The sequence below is a fragment of the Lucilia cuprina genome, chromosome 2 (genome assembly GCF_022045245.1).
Source record: "Lucilia cuprina isolate Lc7/37 chromosome 2, ASM2204524v1, whole genome shotgun sequence".
Lineage (NCBI taxonomy): Eukaryota > Metazoa > Arthropoda > Insecta > Diptera > Calliphoridae > Lucilia > Lucilia cuprina.
The window spans coordinates 15,177,156-15,197,211 of NC_060950.1; the positions used below are offsets into that span (position 1 = coordinate 15,177,156).

At 31.1% G+C, this 20,056-nt stretch overlaps 1 protein-coding gene across 2 annotated transcripts in view; it reads left to right on the plus strand.

Moving 5' to 3' along the window:
* Positions 1–7,250, plus strand: part of LOC111684178 (bone morphogenetic protein receptor type-1B) — a 245,163-nt gene extending 237,913 nt beyond the window's left edge. For both annotated transcript variants that reach the window (XM_046956575.1, XM_046956576.1), the window contains exons 3-4: positions 3,161–3,348; positions 3,408–7,250. In XM_046956575.1, the coding sequence (XP_046812531.1) occupies positions 3,161–3,348; positions 3,408–4,712 (1,493 nt within the window). In that variant the 3' untranslated portion in view covers positions 4,713–7,250. The remainder of the gene's footprint in view (positions 1–3,160; positions 3,349–3,407) is intronic.
* Positions 7,251–20,056: the final 12,806 nt, after the last annotated feature.

The following is a 20,056-nucleotide window of genomic DNA, read 5'->3' on the forward strand; positions in this document are numbered from 1 at the left end:
ATAGATAGATAGATAGATAGATAGATAGATAGATAGATAGATAGATAGATAGATAGATAGATAGATAGATAGATAGATAGATAGATAGATAGATAGATAGATACAAAACGTATCCGATCTGACTTCAATTTCGAGCCGTTAAATATCGTCATTGTTCCTTTTACGTCGGCCTAAACCTTTTACATTTCACTTTATTTCAAAATAAACAAATAACAACCCAATGTAGGGTATTTAAAATTCTGCTTATTCTGGACGTTAGTAAAACTTAAAATCACTCACGTCTTTTAAACGATTTCTTCTTAAACATAAAAATCAATAAAACAGTAGCTACTTTACACTTAAACATCTTCCACAATATCTTATTTCAACAATTCAGGTTCCTCGCTTTAGCAACAACCTATAAAGGAAGTTAGATTAATGATAATTATTGTTAAACTATTTATAAGAATTATACGTTTAACAGGTACCCTTCAATAATAGTCGTACCACTTAAAAACCAAGAAAAAGATATGCAACAAACATTAAACAACAACCAATTATATATAAACAATCCAGTAGTGTATGCCAACAGTAGTTTATCCCTAAGATGAGGATGTGGGTTGTTTAAACAATTATCAAGTTTAAAATAATAAAATTATTTTGTATTACAACTTTTTATTAAAGATCATATCACAAAAAAAAAAACTTACAACATGCTTAGCTGACGGCGATGTTTCTCAAATCAAATGCTGTTTTGTGGGGAAGAGCTTTTTAAAATTTATAATTTCCTTCTTATTTTCTTATTTTAAGCAATCAAATTAAAAATTTACGTTATTAACGTAATAATTTCTTAAGTTAATGTTTAAAAATCATGCTTTTTTTAATGTTTGATGTTTAAATAACGCTATTGCTATTTACTAAATGAGATTAATTCAAGTCTCGGCGCTAATCATTAGGAAAAACTCATTTGGTTAACAAATTTGTAATTTGTGGTCATTAATTAGGCAACTTAAGTATGTTTATTTTCTAGGCTTATAGTTAGTACTATCAAGAAAGGAAATTTATTTACAATAATGTACATTTTAATGGGCCATATATTGGAGATCTTAAGAGGCTATTATTAGTATAGAAAAATTTACGTTATTATGATTTACGTAAAAGTTTTTGCAAGTTTATCGCTTTTTTTAAAGGCATAAGAAGTTTATTTAAAGGTAGAAGAAGTCTATAGTCTAGTCTATAGTGTAGTCTATAGTGTAGTCTATAGTGTAGTCTATAGTGTAGTCTATAGTGTAGTCTATAGTGTAGTCTATAGTGTAGTCTATAGTGTAGTCTATAGTGTAGTCTATAGTCTAGTCTATAGTCTAGTCTATAGTCTAGTCTATAGTCTAGTCTATAGTCTAGTCTATAGTCTAGTCTATAGTCTAGTCTATAGTCTAGTCTATAGTCTAGTCTATAGTCTAGTCTATAGTCTAGTCTATAGTCTAGTCTATAGTCTAGTCTATAGTCTAGTCTATAGTCTAGTCTATAGTCTAGTCTATAGTCTAGTCTATAGTCTAGTCTATAGTCTAGTCTATAGTCTAGTCTATAGTCTAGTCTATAGTCTAGTCTATAGTCTAGTCTATAGTCTAGTCTATAGTCTAGTCTATAGTCTAGTCTATAGTCTAGTCTATAGTCTAGTCTATAGTCTAGTCTATAGTCTAGTCTATAGTCTAGTCTATAGTCTAGTCTATAGTCTAGTCTATAGTCTAGTCTATAGTCTAGTCTATAGTCTAGTCTATAGTCTAGTCTATAGTCTAGTCTATAGTCTAGTCTATAGTCTAGTCTATAGTCTAGTCTATAGTCTAGTCTATAGTCTAGTCTATAGTCTAGTCTATAGTCTAGTCTATAGTCTAGTCTATAGTCTTCTAGTCTATAGTCTAGTCTATAGTCTAGTCTATAGTCTAGTCTATAGTCTAGTCTATAGTCTAGTCTATAGTCTAGTCTATAGTCTAGTCTATAGTCTAGTCTATAGTCTAGTCTATAGTCTAGTCTATAGTCTAGTCTATAGTCTAGTCTATAGTCTAGTCTATAGTCTAGTCTATAGTCTAGTCTATAGTCTAGTCTATAGTCTAGTCTATAGTCTAGTCTATAGTCTAGTCTATAGTCTAGTCTATAGTCTAGTCTATAGTCTAGTCTATAGTCTAGTCTATAGTCTAGTCTATAGTCTAGTCTATAGTCTAGTCTATAGTCTAGTCTATAGTCTAGTCTATAGTCTAGTCTATAGTCTAGTCTATAGTCTAGTCTATAGTCTAGTCTATAGTCTAGTCTATAGTCTAGTCTATAGTCTAGTCTATAGTCTAGTCTATAGTCTAGTCTATAGTCTAGTCTATAGTCTAGTCTATAGTCTAGTCTATAGTCTAGTCTATAGTCTAGTCTATAGTCTAGTCTATAGTCTAGTCTATAGTCTAGTCTATAGTCTAGTCTATAGTCTAGTCTAGTCTATAGTCTAGTCTATAGTCTAGTCTATAGTCTAGTCTATAGTCTAGTCTATAGTCTAGTCTATAGTCTATAGTCTATAGTCTAGTCTATAGTCTATAGTCTAGTCTATAGTCTAGTCTATAGTCTAGTCTATAGTCTAGTCTATAGTCTAGTCTATAGTCTAGTCTATAGTCTAGTCTATAGTCTAGTCTATAACTAGTCTATAGTCTAGTCTATAGTCTAGTCTATAGTCTAGTCTATAGTCTAGTCTATAGTCTAGTCTATAGTCTAGTCTATAGTCTAGTCTATAGTCTAGTCTATAGTCTAGTCTATAGTCTAGTCTATAGTCTAGTCTATAGTCTAGTCTATAGTCTAGTCTATAGTCTAGTCTATAGTCTAGTCTATAGTCTAGTCTATAGTCTAGTCTATAGTCTGTCTATAGTCTGTCTATAGTCTAGTCTATAGTCTAGTCTATAGTCTAGTCTATAGTCTAGTCTATAGTCTAGTCTTGACTATAGATTAGACTGCAGTTAATTATCTAGTCTTTAGTCTAGGGTAAATTCTAGCCTAAAAAATAATCTATTTGTTCTAAATCAATACTATTTTATTATTTTAAAAATTTCAATTTTCCACGCCTGGTTCAAGCTCAAAAATTTCATAAAATTTTTAAAGATTTTTTAGAGAATTTGTATTAAACATTGATTTCCCCTCTCTATAATTTTAGCCCGTACTTTGACCTGCTATTGTGATGGCAGTTGTCCCAATAATGTTAACAATGGCACCTGTGAGACCCGTCCCGGAGGTTCCTGCTTCAGTGCAGTTGAGGAGGTATACGATGAAACCACTGGCACCTATGAAGAAGAGCGAACATTTGGTTGTATGCCACCAGAGGAAAATGGTGGTTTTCTAATGGTAAGTCTAGGAAAATATCTTCTAAAATAGATTTTAATTTCATTATCCTTTCGTTACAGTGCAAAGTTTCCACAGTACCCCACCTGCATGGCAAAAATATTGATTGCTGTGACACGGGTAACTATTGTAATCGTGATTTACATCCTGCCTTTACACCAAAACTTACCACACCTGCCCCTGAATTGCCAGTTAGTTCACAATCTGTCCATTATTTGGCCATGATTGCCTCCATGATCATTTGTCTGACTGCCTTTATTGTCATTGTGGTTATCGTGTGCATGACCTATAGGCGAAGGGAGAAACTGAGAAAACAACCGCGTTTGATAAGCAGCATGTGTAATAGCCAACTATCACCCTTGTCACAAATGGTCGAACAGAGTTCAGGTTCGGGATCGGGACTACCTTTACTGGTGCAGAGAACTATTGCCAAACAAATACAAATGGTTAAATTGGTGGGTAAGGGACGTTATGGTGAGGTCTGGTTGGCTAAATGGCGTGATGAAAAGGTGGCCGTTAAGACTTTCTTTACCACAGAAGAGGCTTCTTGGTTCCGGGAAACTGAAATCTATCAAACGGTGCTAATGAGACATGAAAATATTTTGGGCTTTATAGCGGCTGATATTAAGGGTAATGGTAGCTGGACTCAAATGTTGCTGATAACTGACTACCATGAGAATGGCAGTTTACATGATTATCTCTCGACTTCGGTTATCAATCCCCAGAAATTACAATTATTGGCTTATTCTTTGGCCTCTGGTTTGGCACATTTGCATGATGAAATTTTCGGCACACCCGGCAAACCTGCCATTGCTCATCGTGATATTAAAAGCAAGAATATATTGGTGAAACGTAATGGCCAGTGTGCTATAGCCGATTTTGGTTTGGCTGTCAAATATATATCCGAATTGGATGAAATACATATTGCTCAAAATACCCGTGTAGGCACTAGACGTTATATGGCTCCAGAAGTTTTAAATCAAAGTCTTAATCCCCAACAATTTGAAGAATTCAAGAGAGCCGATATGTATTCAGTGGGTTTGGTATTATGGGAAATGGCCAGACGTTGTTATACCCCCATACCCGGCTCAAAGGCCACCACCTGTGAAGACTATGCCTTACCCTATCATGATGTAGTGCCTTCAGATCCCACTTTTGAAGATATGCACGCTGTGGTGTGGGTCAAGGGCTTTAGACCGCCCATACCCTCACGTTGGCAAGAGGATGATGTTTTGGCTACAGTGGCCAAGATTATGCAAGAATGTTGGCATCCTAATCCTACAGTGCGTCTGACAGCACTGAGAGTTAAAAAGACTTTAGGTCGTTTAGAAGCGGATTATGTGGACTGTCCTATGAAAATTGTATAATTTTTAAGAATAGACTTATTTTTTTTAAGTTTAATTTAGTTAAACTTTGTAATTTAAGTTATTTTATAGTTTTTCTAAGTTTATAATAGTTTTGTATTGTTTTGTTTAGATTATTTTTGAGAAAAAGAACGCTTTTTGTTTAAAAATATTGCAGTAGTTAAAGGAACTTGTTAATATTTTCCGAAAAAATAGTTTCTTGTAAAAATATAATATTGTTTGTTTATTATTATTTTTTCTAATTGTTAGAAATTTTAGTTCTTTTTTTTATTAAATTAATATTATTTAGCCTTAACTTTGTACTATATACTTATATACATATTTAGAGTTAATTATATACATGACATTATTTTAATTTCATTTTAAATATTTGAGGGTTTTTTAGACTTTCTGTAAATTGAAAACAACTGTTAAAACTAAAATAAGAAATTTTGTATTTAAAAAGTGCCTTAAAATGTTAGTTTGAAACTTGGGACTGATTTCTTTGACTCTGAACAGTGCCTTACAAAGTTCTTTTAGAAATAGAAAAATTTCAAATCCTAACCATTTTGAATTTTAACGAATTATATAGAACATATGATTCTAGATTCCATAAACTAAACAATTGTAGACTAAAGTCAAGACTCTAGACTTGTAGTCAGGACTATACTATTTTCAGAATTCTTAAGGCTATGGATTAGACGATTTTCAAGATTATAAACTAGAGTATAGCCATGACTGTAATCGGAACTATAAACTGAGCTACAGTCATAATTATAGATAAAGCTATAGACTTAGATATAGCCAAGACTACAGAGTACTATAGACTACATTAAAAACTCAAAAGTATGCTATGGACTGGACTATATGATAGACTATAGAATAAATTATAAACTAGTCTATCGACTACACTATAAGCTAGACTATAGACTTGATTATAGAATAGACTGTGGGCCTAACTGTAGTTTAGGCTATCGACGTATATTATACTATTGATATTCACACTAGACTATATAGACAAGATTTTAACCTAGATTATAGAAGAAATTTTAGTTCATATTACCGAACCAAATCATAGTCCTGATTACGGACCAAACTAAAGTATAAACTATATACTAAACTATACAAGAACATGTACTAAATTATAGTAAAGAATATAGTTTAACCATGATCCAAAATATAGACTAAACTATAGTCCAGATTATATTCTTTAGATTTGATTATTGGCTAAACTATTGTCCAGATTATCAACTAAACTCTAGTATAGACTTTAGAGTATACTAAATACTTAACTATAGACAAGACTGTAGACTAGACTATAGACTGAACTATAATTCTAATAAAACAATAGTCCCGACTATAGTCTCAACAATAGTCCAGACTATTGTTTCAACAATAGTCCAGACTTTAGTCTCAACTATAGTCCAGACTATAGTCTCAACTATATTCCAGACTATCAAATAATCTATAGAATTACCTTTAGTTTAGACTTTAGACTAAACTGCAGTTGTTGTAACAGGTTGGCTGTAACTAGATGTTCTTCCCTGGGAAAAAAAACTTCCGATTGATACAGCTGTTGCTGAGTTGACAATCTTTGGCCGATTGAGAATCGGATCGTTCCGTAGCGGAGATACAATTGTCGTAGAAACGACTAAACTATAGACCAGACTAAAGGTTGAAATATATTTCAGACTATAGACTAAACTATAGTCTGTATTAAACTTTAATACAGACTATAAACTAAACTATAGTACAGACAATAGATTAAACTATAGTTCAAACTATAGTTCACACTAAAGACTAAATTATAGGAAAGAGCATAAACTAAACTATAGCCCAGACTATACGTAGACTAAACTGTAGTTCAGAATATAGACTAAACTACACCCTCGACTATAGACTAAACTACAGTCCAGACAATAGGCTAATATAAAACCTAAACTATAGTTAAGAATATCGACTAAACTAAACTATCGACTATAGACTAAACTATAGTATAGACTAATATAAAGCCTAGACTATAGACTAGACAACAAACTAGAATCTAGTCAAGATTACAGACTAAACTATAGTTCAGATTATGAAATAGAATATAGATTTAACTATGAACTAAATTGTAGTCCAGATTATAGATTTTAGACTAAACTACAGTTCTGATTATAGACCAAATCAAAAGTTGAATTTAGCTTAAAGTCTAAAGTCTAAGACTTTAGTAAAGATTAAACTATATTCCAGATGTTTACAAAACAAAAACCTTCAGCCCTCAAATTAAAAAAAAGCATTTTCATTATTTTTTAACATACTTGTACAAAGTCATTATTTCTTGCTTACTATATACATATATAAACCAACTAACTAACAAAAATTTAATTTAAATATAAGTAAAAGTCTTATTCCTAAGCAATTATCAAAGTTTTATATATCAAATAAAATTACTTGTATAAAACTTTGGTACATGATTAAGAATAAGTCTTATATAAATATTAACTTTAAAATATAAGAAATAAAAAAAAAAACTTTTAGAAAAACAAAAAAATATGCAAACATTTTAAAAATTATCTATAAACTAAAATTAAGTTAGTTTATAAACAATTTATAATAATTAAACTAAGAGACATATTTTATTTTTTTTTGTAAGCCTATAAATATATTTATAATATTAACTATTAAAATGACAAAATTTAGTTATAGAAATTAAAAGAAAAATTAAATTACTTTAAAACAAAAGGCTTTAACATATATAAAATCAAATTTCTTCTTTTATTGATATTATTTTAAATAATTATAATAATAATAATAAACAAACTTGTTATTCCTAAAAAATTATGCAAAAATAAAAATTTTTAACTTTTTTTATTTAAAGTAAAAAAGTTTAAAATTTTTTGTAATATTTTTATTATGTTTATTTGCTAAATTATTTATAAATATTTATATACATATAAATACATCAATAAATAAATTGCCTTATATTTCTTAAAAATTAAAATTTAATTAAAAAAAGTGCCAGTTATTTTAAAATAGTAATAGGAATTTAACAGGAGAAGAGTAAATAAAATTGCCTAGCTAGTTTTGAATTTGCTGAAGTAGGGTTTAAATTTCCAATAAAAGTATTCGAAAAGAATTTCTCTGGATTTAGCATACATATTCAAATGAACTTAAATATGTATTCGAAAATTTGCTTTAATATTAGACGATTTGTCATTTCGTTTGTAATTTCTATAATTAAGTTTTACAATCCTATAAAGTTTTTCAATTCTAAATCGGTTTTGATGAAAAAGTCGATTTAGCAATGTCCCTCTATCTGTCGCAAACATTTTTTTAAATGCCTTCAGGTTTAAATATACATTTCTTTGTTTAAATATACATTTGTCGAATTCACAATCAACGTGGTATCGTTGTAGTATTGTATGTCATAAACATTTTTCAAATCAAATCAAAAATAAAAAAATACGACATACTACGATACAACTGTACAACACCGATTGTAAATTGGGCAATTATATCTATAAAAAAAGCTATCACTTCGAGATATATTCGAAAATGTAATAAGTTGTCCTCAGATCATAGGTTCGCACTCTTGTGGGTTTATTATATTCAATACGGTTCAACTGTGCTTGCTAAGGAAACAATTTTTGGTTAAATACCGGAGCAAAGATACAATTGCCGTGGAATCGTTATATACATATCTTCAAACTAAAGAATCGTTTTGGATTTACAGTTTTCATGTGAGACTTGAAAAACAGTGTATCACTTTCACTAGAAACTTGTCTTTGGCTTTTCATTTCGATCAACCAATTACGTCTCTAGGTCTTACAGATGGCCTCTGTTGTAGAGGGTGTTTCATTCAAGCAATCAGGGTAACTCTTATGGGAAAGTAGCTAATAGTTACTTGCTGGGGAAACAAATTTTGGTTAAATACCGCTAGTCCCAGAGCAAAAATGCAATAGTCGTGGGATCGTTATATACAAATCTTCTAACTGAAGATATGTTTAGGAACACAGTTAGTGTTCATTTGAGACTTGCAGAACAGTGTGTCACTGTCACTAGAAACTTGACTTTGGCTTATTTCATGAATTTTCATTTCGATCAACCAAAAACGTCTCTAGGTAACACAGATGGAATCCCAGCATTTCGGTAGGACAATCCCAAACTACCTATTTAAGCTAAAACTTAGTGGGTTACTCTAGTCGCTAACTATCCAGGTGACTAACTATTTTAATATGTGCTTGTACTACGAGGAAGTCAATCGTTACCCTATATAAAGAGACAAACCAAAAGTTTAAGTTTGATTTTAAGTTCCTACTTTCTTGATCACAAAGGTGGCACTAAAGAGACGATTATCTTCACCCTCGTTTACAAAAAGGACATGTCTGACAAAAGTCTTATTAAACCCAATCAAGTGCTTAGACGTTAATGGGCGATATACGCTATATACAATAACTATAATCCACTTTTTTTTGAGATTACAAGACGACACTAAAGGATCACTTCTAGTTGATTTTGCGTCTGAAAGAGACCGTCGTGGAATAAGGCCGTTAAGATAGGTGTTTACGTAAAGCACTCTGTGTTTGTGACTTCGTTCTGATCGGCGTTCTCATGTCTTCTCTGAAAATGACCATCGTGGAATAAGGCCGTAAGTTACATGTTTACGTAAAGCACTCCGAGTTAATGACTGCATTCTGATCGCCGTTCTCATGTCTTTTCTGAAAAAGACCAACGTGGAATAAGGCCGTTAAGACAAGTGTATACACAAAGCACTGTTTATGACTTCGTTCTGAACGCCGTTCTCATGTCTTCTTTATTATTTCTATTTCTTCATGGCATCAGCTTTTCGAGATATTTTATCGTACATTTGAGGCGTTATAACGGCAGGAGTACAGATTTCTTTATAAAGTCTGTTATATCTTTTGAAAGTTCAATATGTTGACTATAAAATAGATGTCTAATCTGCGATATAACTTCTTTATTCTTCGAGATATATCAATGGCTGGGTCTCCTGGTCCTTGTACACTTAAATTGATAAAAGTTTTTTAGTTAGCAATACTGAATATCAGAATACGTTTGCACGAATAATGCAGAAATGTCCAACTTAGAAATTCAAGAGTCTTGAGGTCAATCGTTAGTACTTAAAGTGACTACAAGTATAATGTGAAACCCTCATAACGATGAACTAGACTTCTCCATTAAGTAATAAAATTTAATTCCAATTATAAAATAAGCTTCAGGAAGATTTTCGAAAGAAAAAACAAACTATGTTTAAGATGAGTTTAACTTTCCAATTGCCCAATTCACAAACGACATCTTAGCGATGTATTGTTGTATGTCGTATTTTTTAAAATTGTTTTATGAGCTGGACAAATATTATAAATTCTCCTCTTCTTGTTGTTATATACATAGGCCGCCTATTCTGAATTATAAACTCCGTTGGAGTGGCTTCCTTTTCCTATACCTAAAGCCTGCAAAATGGAACCGAAAATGTCCAATACCAGAACCCATTTTAAATACAACTTCTTAGAAAATTCTTTTCGAATCTAATGCAGGAAATTTATCCCGAATTTTGTTTTAAAATTAAACTGCCTTTTTCTTAAAATGATGAAAACTTGTATATAATTTTAGAATTAAATTTGGAAACTATTTAAACTTTTATAACAATTAATCATTTAATAACTTATTAATATAAATACATAATTTATTAAAATAATAATAAAGTAAGAAAAAAAAATAAATTTTTTATAGTTATAGTTTAAATAAGTTCTTTTTTTTTGTTGTATTATTTATGTAAATATTTTCAAAATTATTTATTTATTAAATGAAAATAAAATGCAAAATTGGTAATAACACTTTAACAAATGTATATTATAGGTTTTGAAAAGATAAATTTTCGTAAATTTTAAACCTGTACGTAGTAAAAGAATTCCTTTCAATTAGTTTTGTTTAAATATAAATTTTAATATTAAATATTATTAGTATATATATTAAATTAGCAGTTTAGTTTTAAGTTCCAGTTAAAAGTGTAATTATAAAAATTATTAAAAATAAAACTCCATTAAATTCAATAAAAAAGATTAATTAATAAAAAATTACAAGAAAAAATCATTTTTATTTAAAGTTTATAAAATCTGACTCATGGAATTTCGATATTATCTCAGCGAAAAACTTAATTGAAATGTAATGAGTTAAGAACTTAAAAAACGCTTTTCACTACTTATTCATTAGCATTTTAACTCTTTATTTTAATACGGTAATAACATTGTAAGCAAGTACTTATTACACACGCTTACAAATCCTTAGAAAAAGCATCAATGTCCATGTAAGGGGTTTAAATGCTAAATATTTACTTTCACAATAGAATTTTAAGTTATAATTTGAACATTGGAGGCAAGAACTTACCACAAATGATTACAAGTAATTAGAATGGCATGAAAAAACCTATATAGCTTTACAGGCAAGAGTTCTAACGAATTAGAAAGTATTTATATAACATATTACTGGTTAAACTACTTATTAAACTATGTAATCTAGATGATATGTAGTAGTCATTGAAAAGTATGTTGTTAGGTAAGTAATTACAATTAAAAGTCATTACCTGATTTTTGTTTTGTTATTTTTCTCATTCGTACAACAACAAATCAATGCAATTAACACGTAGTTTCTGAAACAAAAGTTTCTATGTGTGGACATTAAGGAAACTTCAAAAGAGTATTAAGAAAAAAGTTTTTCAACAAAAGTTTCCTAGTGTGGTCCAGGTCTAAGTGATAGTCATTACCTTAAAAAGAGTGTATGGTCAATTTATTAAGAAACATTGGGGTAATTCGACCCAGACTTTTCTGATACACCACTATAGCGGGGAGGGTATTATGCGTTTAAGCTGGTATTATGCGTTTAAGCTGATGAGAATAGAATAACAAACACGAAAAATAATTGTAAACCCAGTTTTAAATTCGGAAAAGTCGGGTAAGCAGATTTGTAACTAGTTATTTTTTGGTCATCGTCGAACAAAAATAAGTAGTTATTCACCCAAAAAGTAACTAGTTACACTTTTCTCTAATATTACTTGCCTACTTACCGGGTATGTAAAGATTTTGCTGGGTTGTTCCTACACCCACCTTAAAGTATACCGATCACTTTCTGAGTCGGTTAAGCTATGTCCGTCTGTCTGTGTGTCCATTTAAAATTTGTGCTTAAGCTACAGTAAGCTACAGTTTCAATATAATATTATTAAAATTTTGAACATACTCTTCTTCTGGTCCAAGGACACTATTGAAATGGGTCCATTATTTCGCGTAGCCCCCATACAACCGTTTTCCTTTAATTCCCAGTCGATGATAGGGCATCAACAAATGTTTTCCAGTTCGATTTGTCACATCGCGCTCCATGAAACTCCAAATTCCCCAAGTATTTCCAGGTCTGCCAGACCTTCTAGAGTCTTGGCGGTTAAATTCGACGTCTTGTTGAGAGAGATCAGTACTTGATTTACTTAAAGTGTGCCCTAGCCAACCAAATGAGAGAGAATGTATGCACATATATATCGGAGCTTGATCTGTACGTTTCCAAAGATCCAGATTTGAGACAGTGATTGATCAGAAAATTCTGAGCATACGTCTGAGACACTGGTTGACAAAAACTTGTAAACTGCTCTCTCTCTCAACGGAATATATTCCATACTTCGCAACCATTTAGAAGTACAGCCTTTACATTTGAGTTAAAAACTTTAAGTTTGATATTCGTTAGGATGTTCTGTGTTATCCAGAATTTATTAGGTGTACCAAAAGCTTTCATTTTCTCAATGAATTTTGTATGTCTCCTTGCTGTCTGCGATTTTTGATATTAAATTTCCTAGATAGCAGAAGTTATCAACCTCGTCGATAGTCTGCCCAGCAAGCTGAAATTGGTTTTCTTGATACTAATTTGAATTTTGGATTGCATGCTTGAGAATCGGTGTAATAGAAGACATACGATAGAAGCATAATCGATGTCTTCTTGTCTATCATGAAGAGCCCAAGAAATACCATGTTGTCCAGATATAGAGTTGGTTGTGATAAAACACAGCCTTGACGGACGTACGTTAATATTTAAAATGGGTTTTTTTCTGTAAACCTTTATGAAGAATGTGTGAAAATAAGTTGTTGTATTACTCTGTTATGAGTCTGATAACCTTTGCTTCTAAGGGCCAGTGAACAGTTATAGAACTAATTGTGTATAAAAATTTAATTTATAAACCTTTGATTAAAGTTTATGAATAAGACCCTAAAACCATACCATACCAATTTTAATTTTTAAACTACGCCTATATACATTACGCACATTTTGTTGAAATATGACCTTTTGAATAGAATCTATTCCCAGAATTCGTTTGTTTAAACTTAAGGGTTGTTTAAAGTTTTGATAATGATAATATTACGTGTATGTACACTACACAATTATAGGACAATAAAGTCCTTTTAGTAACTTTTGAAATAAAAATAAACTTTACTTTAAATGAAGTACATATTATCAATAAGTAATAACGTTAACATTCTTAATATTGTCAATATCATTAGATTAGAAAAAATTATATCAGTTCGTACGATCTAACAGCATTAAACTAAAATTGTTATTGTGAAGTTTCCATAACATCGAAAGTTGAACTTGATATTTGACTTTTTATATATAATCGGGAAAGTTACGGTCATATTTCATAAACATTTCTATGTTGTACTTTTATAGTGACTTAATGAGATCAAATATTGAATCACGAGTAGCAACGGTTTTTAACACACAAACAGTGACTTGTAAACGATTGTGCAAAGTTCTTGCCTCTAATGTCATCACTGTGAAGTAAAAAGTGAAGTGCTAATTTTGGTCGGATATACTCTATCTTATACAATTGTATTATTTATGTAAAATTTTAACCCTTAAATTTTCTCGCCTTTTTTGGAGAACACAATGTCTACTAATGTACGTGTAAATGCCTACGTATTTTATTGAAACATGTACTTATTAAAAGAAAGGTGTTTAAATATAAAAGCTTTTATTATAATTACCGCGATCAACGACAATGCGAATTGATGACTAACATTGCCACCGGTATATAAGTGTTTAATGTTCTAGGTCATGGGTTCAAATCCCAACAGAGAAACTGGACTCGAATTATCCTCCATATACAGCAAAAGCAAGCTAAATGTGTAATAACATTTATTTCCAACTAAAAACCGATATTTAGAGTGAAACCCTAAAAGTCCGTTTTTCTCGAAAACTATAAAAGATACAGCAAAAACAACAGATACAACAAAAATAACCAAAATCTGTGATCACTTTTATTTCTAACCAAAAACCGTCACTTTGAACGAAAACATAAAAGTCCGTTTTTCTCAAATACTATAAGAGATACAGCAAAAAACAAGCAAAATCTGTGATCACTTTTATTTCCAACCAAAAATCGATATTTTGAGTGAAAACCAAAAAGTCAGTTTTTCTCGAAAACTATAAGAGATACAGCAAAAACATGCGAAATCTGTGATCATTTTCATATCCTACCAAAAATCGATATTTTGAGTAAAAACATAAATGTCCGTTTTTCTCAAAAACTATAAGAGATACAGCAAAAACAAGCGAAATCTGTGATCACTTTGATTTTCTACCAAAAATCAATATTTTGAGTGAAAACATAAAAGTCCATTTTTCTCGAAAACTATAAGAGATACAGCAAAAACAAGCGCAATCTGTGATCACTTTCAAATCCTACCAAAAATAGATATTTTGAGCGAAAACATAAAAGTCCGTTTTTCTCGAAAACTATAAGAGATACAGCAAAAACAAGCGTAATCTGTGATCACTTTTATTTCCAACCAAAAGCCGATATTTTGAGTGAAAACATAAAAGTCAGATTTTCTCAAAAACTATAAGAGATACAGCAAAAACATGCGAAATTTGTGATCACTTTAATCTCCTACCAAAAATCAATATTTTGAGTGAAAACATAAAAGTCCATTTTTCTCGAAAACTAGAAGAGATACAGCAAAAACAAGCGACAACTGTGATCAGTTTGATTTCCTACCAAAAATCAATATTTTGAGTGAAAACATAAATGTCAAGCGAAATCTGTGATCACTTTCATATCCTACCAAAAATAGATATTTTGTCCGTTTTTCTCGAAAACTACAAGAGATACTGCAAAAACATGCGAAATCTGTGATCACTTTATTTCCAACCCAAAATGCAATATTTTGAGTGAAAACATAAAAGTCCGTTTTTCTCGAAAACTATAAGAGATACAGCAAAAACAAGCGATATCTGTGATCACTTTTATTTCCAACCAAAAACCGATATTTTAAGTGAAAACATAAACATAAAAGTCCGTTTTTCTCAAAAACTATAAGAGATAAGCAAAAACAAGCGATATCTGTGATCACTTTTATTTCCAACCAAAAACCGATATTTTAAGAGAAAACATAAAAGTCCATTTTTCTCGAAAACTATAAGAGATACAGCAAAAACAAGCGAAATCTGTGATCACTTTTATTTCCAACCAAAAACCGATATTTTGAGTGAAAACATAAAAGTCAGATTTTCTCAAAAACTATAAGAGATACAGCAAAAACATGCGAAATTTGTGATCACTTTAATCTCCTACCAAAAATCAATATTTTGAGGGAAAACATAAAAGTCCATTTTTCTCGAAAACTAGAAGAGATACAGCAAAAACAAGCGACAACTGTGATCAGTTTGATTTCCTACCAAAAATCAATATTTTGAGTGAAAACATAAATGTCAAGCGAAATCTGTGATCACTTTCATATCCTACCAAAAATAGATATTTTGTCCGTTTTTCTCGAAAACTACAAGAAATACAGCAAAAACATGCGAGATCTGTGATCACTTTATTTCCAACCCAAAATGCAATATTTTGAGTGAAAACATAAATGTCCGTTTTTCTCGAAAACTATAAGAGGTACAGCAAAAACAAGCGATATATGTGATCACTTTTATTTCCAACAAAAAACCGATATTTTGAGTGAAAACATAAAAGTCCGTTTTTCTCGAAAACTAGAAGAGATACAGCAAAAACAAGCGACACCTGTGATCACTTTTATTTCCAACCAAAAACCGATATTTTGAGTGAAAACATAAAAGTCCGTTTTTCTCGAAAACTATAAGAGATACAGCAAAAACAAGCGAAATCTGTGATCACTCTCATCCCCTACCAAAAATCGATATTTTGAGTGAAAACATAAAAGTCCATTTTTCTCGAAAACTATAAGAGATACAGCAAAAACATACGATATCTGTGATCACTTTCATCTCTTACCAAAAACCGATATTTTGAGCAAGATCAAGCGAAATCTGTGATCACTTTCATCTCTTACCAAAAATCAATATTTTGAGTGAAAACATAAAAGTCCGTTTTTCTCGGAAACTATAAGAGGTACAGCAAAAACAAGCGAAATCTGTGATCACTTTTATTTCCAACCAAAAACCGATATTTTGAGTAAAAACATAAAAGTCCGTTTTTCTCGAAAACTATAAGAGATACAGCAAAAACGAGCGAAATCTGTGATCACTTTTATTTCCAACCAAAGACCGATATTTTGAGTGAAAACATAAACGTCCGTTTTTCTCGAAAACTATAAGAGATACAGCAAAAACAAGCGAAATCTGTGATCACTTTCATCTCTTAGTAAAAACCGATATTTTGAGTGAAAACATAAAAGTCCGTTTTTCTCGAAAACTATAAGTGATACAGCAAAAACAAGCGAAATCCTTGATCACTCTCATCTCCTACCAAAAACCGATATTTTGAGTGAATACATAAAAGTCCGTTTTTCTCGAAAACTATAAGAGATACAGCAAAAACAAGCGAAGTCTGTGATCACTTTCATCTCTTACCAAAAACCGATATTTTGAGTGAAAACATAAAAGTCCGTTTTTCTCGAAAACTTAAGAGGTACAGCAAAAACAAGCGAAATCTGCAATCACTGTTATTTCCAACCAAAACCGATATTTTGAGTGAAAACATAAAAGTCCGTTTTTCTCGAAAACTATAAGAGATACAGCAAAAACAAGCGAAATCTGTGATCAGTTTGATTTCCTACCAAAAATCAATATTTTGAGTAAAACAAAAAAGTCCGTTTTGCCCGGAAACTATAAGAGATACAGCAAAAATAAGCGAAATCTGTGATCACTTTCATCTCTTAGCAAAAACCGATATTTTGAGTGAAAACATAAAAGTCCGTTTTTCTCGAAAACTATAAGAGATACAGCAAAAACAAGCGAAATCTGTGATCACTTTTATTTCCAACCAAAAACCGATATTTGGAGTGACAACATAAAAGTCCGTATTTCTCGAAAACTATAAGAGATACAGCAAAAACAAGCGAAATCTGTGATCAGTTTGATTTCCTACCAAAAATCAATATTTTGAGTAAAACAAAAAAGTCCGTTTTTCTCGAAAACTATAAGAGGTACAGCAAAAACAAGCGAAATCTGCGATCACTTTTATTTCCAACCAAAACCGATATTTTGAGTGAAAACTTAAAATCCGTTTCGCTCGGAAACTATAAGAGATACAGCAAAAACAAGCGAAATCTGTGATCACTTTTATTTCCAACCAAAATTCGATATTTTGAGTGAAAACATAAAAGTCCGTTTTTCTCGAAAACTATAAGAGATACAGCAAAAACAGGCGAATTCTGTGATCACTTTCATCTCCTACCAAAAATCGATATTTTGAGTGAAAACATAAAAGTCCGTTTTTCTCAAAAACTATAAGAGATACAGAAAAAACAAGCGAAATCTGTGATCACTTTTATTTCCAACCAAAAACCGATTTTTTTGAGTGAAAACATAAAAGTCCGTTTTTCTCGAAAACTATAAGAGGTACAGCAAAAACAAGCGAAATTTGTGATCACTTTTATTTCCAACCAAAAACGGATATCTCCTACCAAAAAACCGATATTTTGAGTGAAACATAAAATTCCGTTTTTCTCGAAAACTATAAGAGATACAGCAAAAACATGCGAAATCTGTGATCATTTTCATCTCCTATCAAAAGCCGATATCTCCTACCAAAAATCGATATTTTGAGTGAAACTATAAGAGATACAGCAAAAACCAGCGAAATCTGTGATCACTTTTATTTCCAACCAAAAACCGATATTTTTAATGAAAACATAAAGGCCCGATTTTCTCAAAAACTATAAGAGATCTGTGATCACTTTCATCTCTTACCAAAAATCGATATTTTGAGTGAAAACATAAAAAATCAATATTTTGAGTGAAACATAAAAGTCCGTTTTTCTCGAAAACTATAAGAGGTACATCAAAAACAAGCGAAATCTGTGATCACTTTTACTTCCAACCAAAAACCGATATTTTGAGTGAAAAGTCCGTTTTTCTCGAAAACTATAAGAAATACAGCAAAAACAAGCGAAATCTGTGATCACTTTGATTTCCATTAAAAAAATCAATATTTTGAGTGAAAACATAAAAGTCCGTTTTTCTCGAAAACTATAAGAGATACAGCAAAAACAAGCGAAATCTGTGATCACTTTCATCTCCTACCTAAAATCGATATTTTGAGTGAAAACATAAAAGTCCGTTTTTCTCAAAAACTATAAGAGATACAGCAAAAACAAGAGAAATCTGTGATCACTTTCATCTCCTACCAAAAATCGATATTTTGAGTGGAAACATAAAAGTCCGTTTTTCTCGAAAACTATAAGAGATATAGTAAAAACAAGAGAAATCTGTGATCACTTTTATTTCCAACCAAAAACCGATATTTTGAGTGAAAACATAAAAGTCCGTTTTTCTCGAAAACTATAAGAGGTACAGCAAAAACAAGAGAAATCTGTGATCACTTTCATCTCCTACCAAAAATCGATATTTTGAGTGAAAACATAAAAGTCCGTTTTTCTCGAAAACTACAAGCGAAATTTGTGATCACTTTAATAGTAAAAGTCCGTTTTTCTCGAAAACTATAAGAGGTACAGCAAAAACAAGCGAAATCAGTGATAATTTTTATTTCATACCAAAAGTCCGCTTTTTTAAACTAAAGGAGATACAGCAAAAAGAAGAGAAATATTGATTTGAAAAATGTCACTCGTTTTCGTTTCTCAGATGAAGAAAACTGCAGATTTAAAAAGGAAAAAGAAATGTAGGCATCATACTCAAGCAAATAATCTATTCTTTTTTAATAATAGGTGGAATAATTCATGAGAAATTCTGTCACTCATGAAGTATTAACATTTTTTCCATCTTCTTTTTCGCTTATCGCTAATCGCTTTAATTGCAACAACCACTGTAAATATACATACTTGCGGAAATACAATACAATTGTACGAGTTCCATTAATTTCAGTTAGTGGCTTTACACTGTATGTGTGAGAGTATATATAAATAACAGTACTTTTTTTTTGTTTTTCATTACAGTATTAAGAGTATATATTAGTCTGTTCATGTCGTTTGTAACTCTCTACATTATTCGCTTAGGATTTTTAAAGGCCTGTATATACGGTGGGTTTTTAAATGTGCGATTGACTAATATATTCACTAGTTTCTTAAATAGTCTGTAGCGAAATGAAAATGTGCAGAGCCTCCAGATATCCAACAAATTTTCGCTTTAAAATTTTAATGTTATTTATACTGTTCTTTCGTTACCACCGATTATATAGCAATACCACTTGTATTTCTATAAACGCTACCATCGTGCTGAGGGTAAAAATATGTTTGAAATTTCGTTTGTAACTTTTGCCATTTTGACCTTTTTCAACCTCTGGTTAAGTTTGCCACTTAACATCGTTCCATTGAGCTTTTATTATGTCGGTGGTAATTTACGTATATGGAATTTCGGATCCAATATATTTTTACTTTTCTCCAGTACTCGATCTATCCAATCTCTTGAAATAGTAGTCCAGTTATGGTATGAGAGGTGGCATGAGTCAAGCCAAATATAACCCCGACGAAGCAAAAGGCATGTACTAGTTAAAGCCTATAGAAAGGGCGGACCCAACATCAGGTGAAAATACCCTATTGATGCTTTGATGAATTCCCATAATCTAAAGACTCATTCCAGTGCATTCCTGAACCGTATGTGTCGCCCAATCACACTACTGAGAAGGCTTGTGTTGTTGGATGGTTGGAATAACACATATATATACTTAATTAACAGACTTATTTTAGTGGCCCTAAGAACCTATTGTGATATGTTGAGCAGGTTAAGAGTAAACCCTTACATACTCAACCATGAAGGGAAATCGCCGATAAATTAACGATTATATTACCTTAATCGTTAATTAATTTATACCTCTAACTCTACTAATACTTTAACTTTCACTCCATTCTTCCTTCCGACATCTCAACATATACACTTCAACACATACCATTATATTT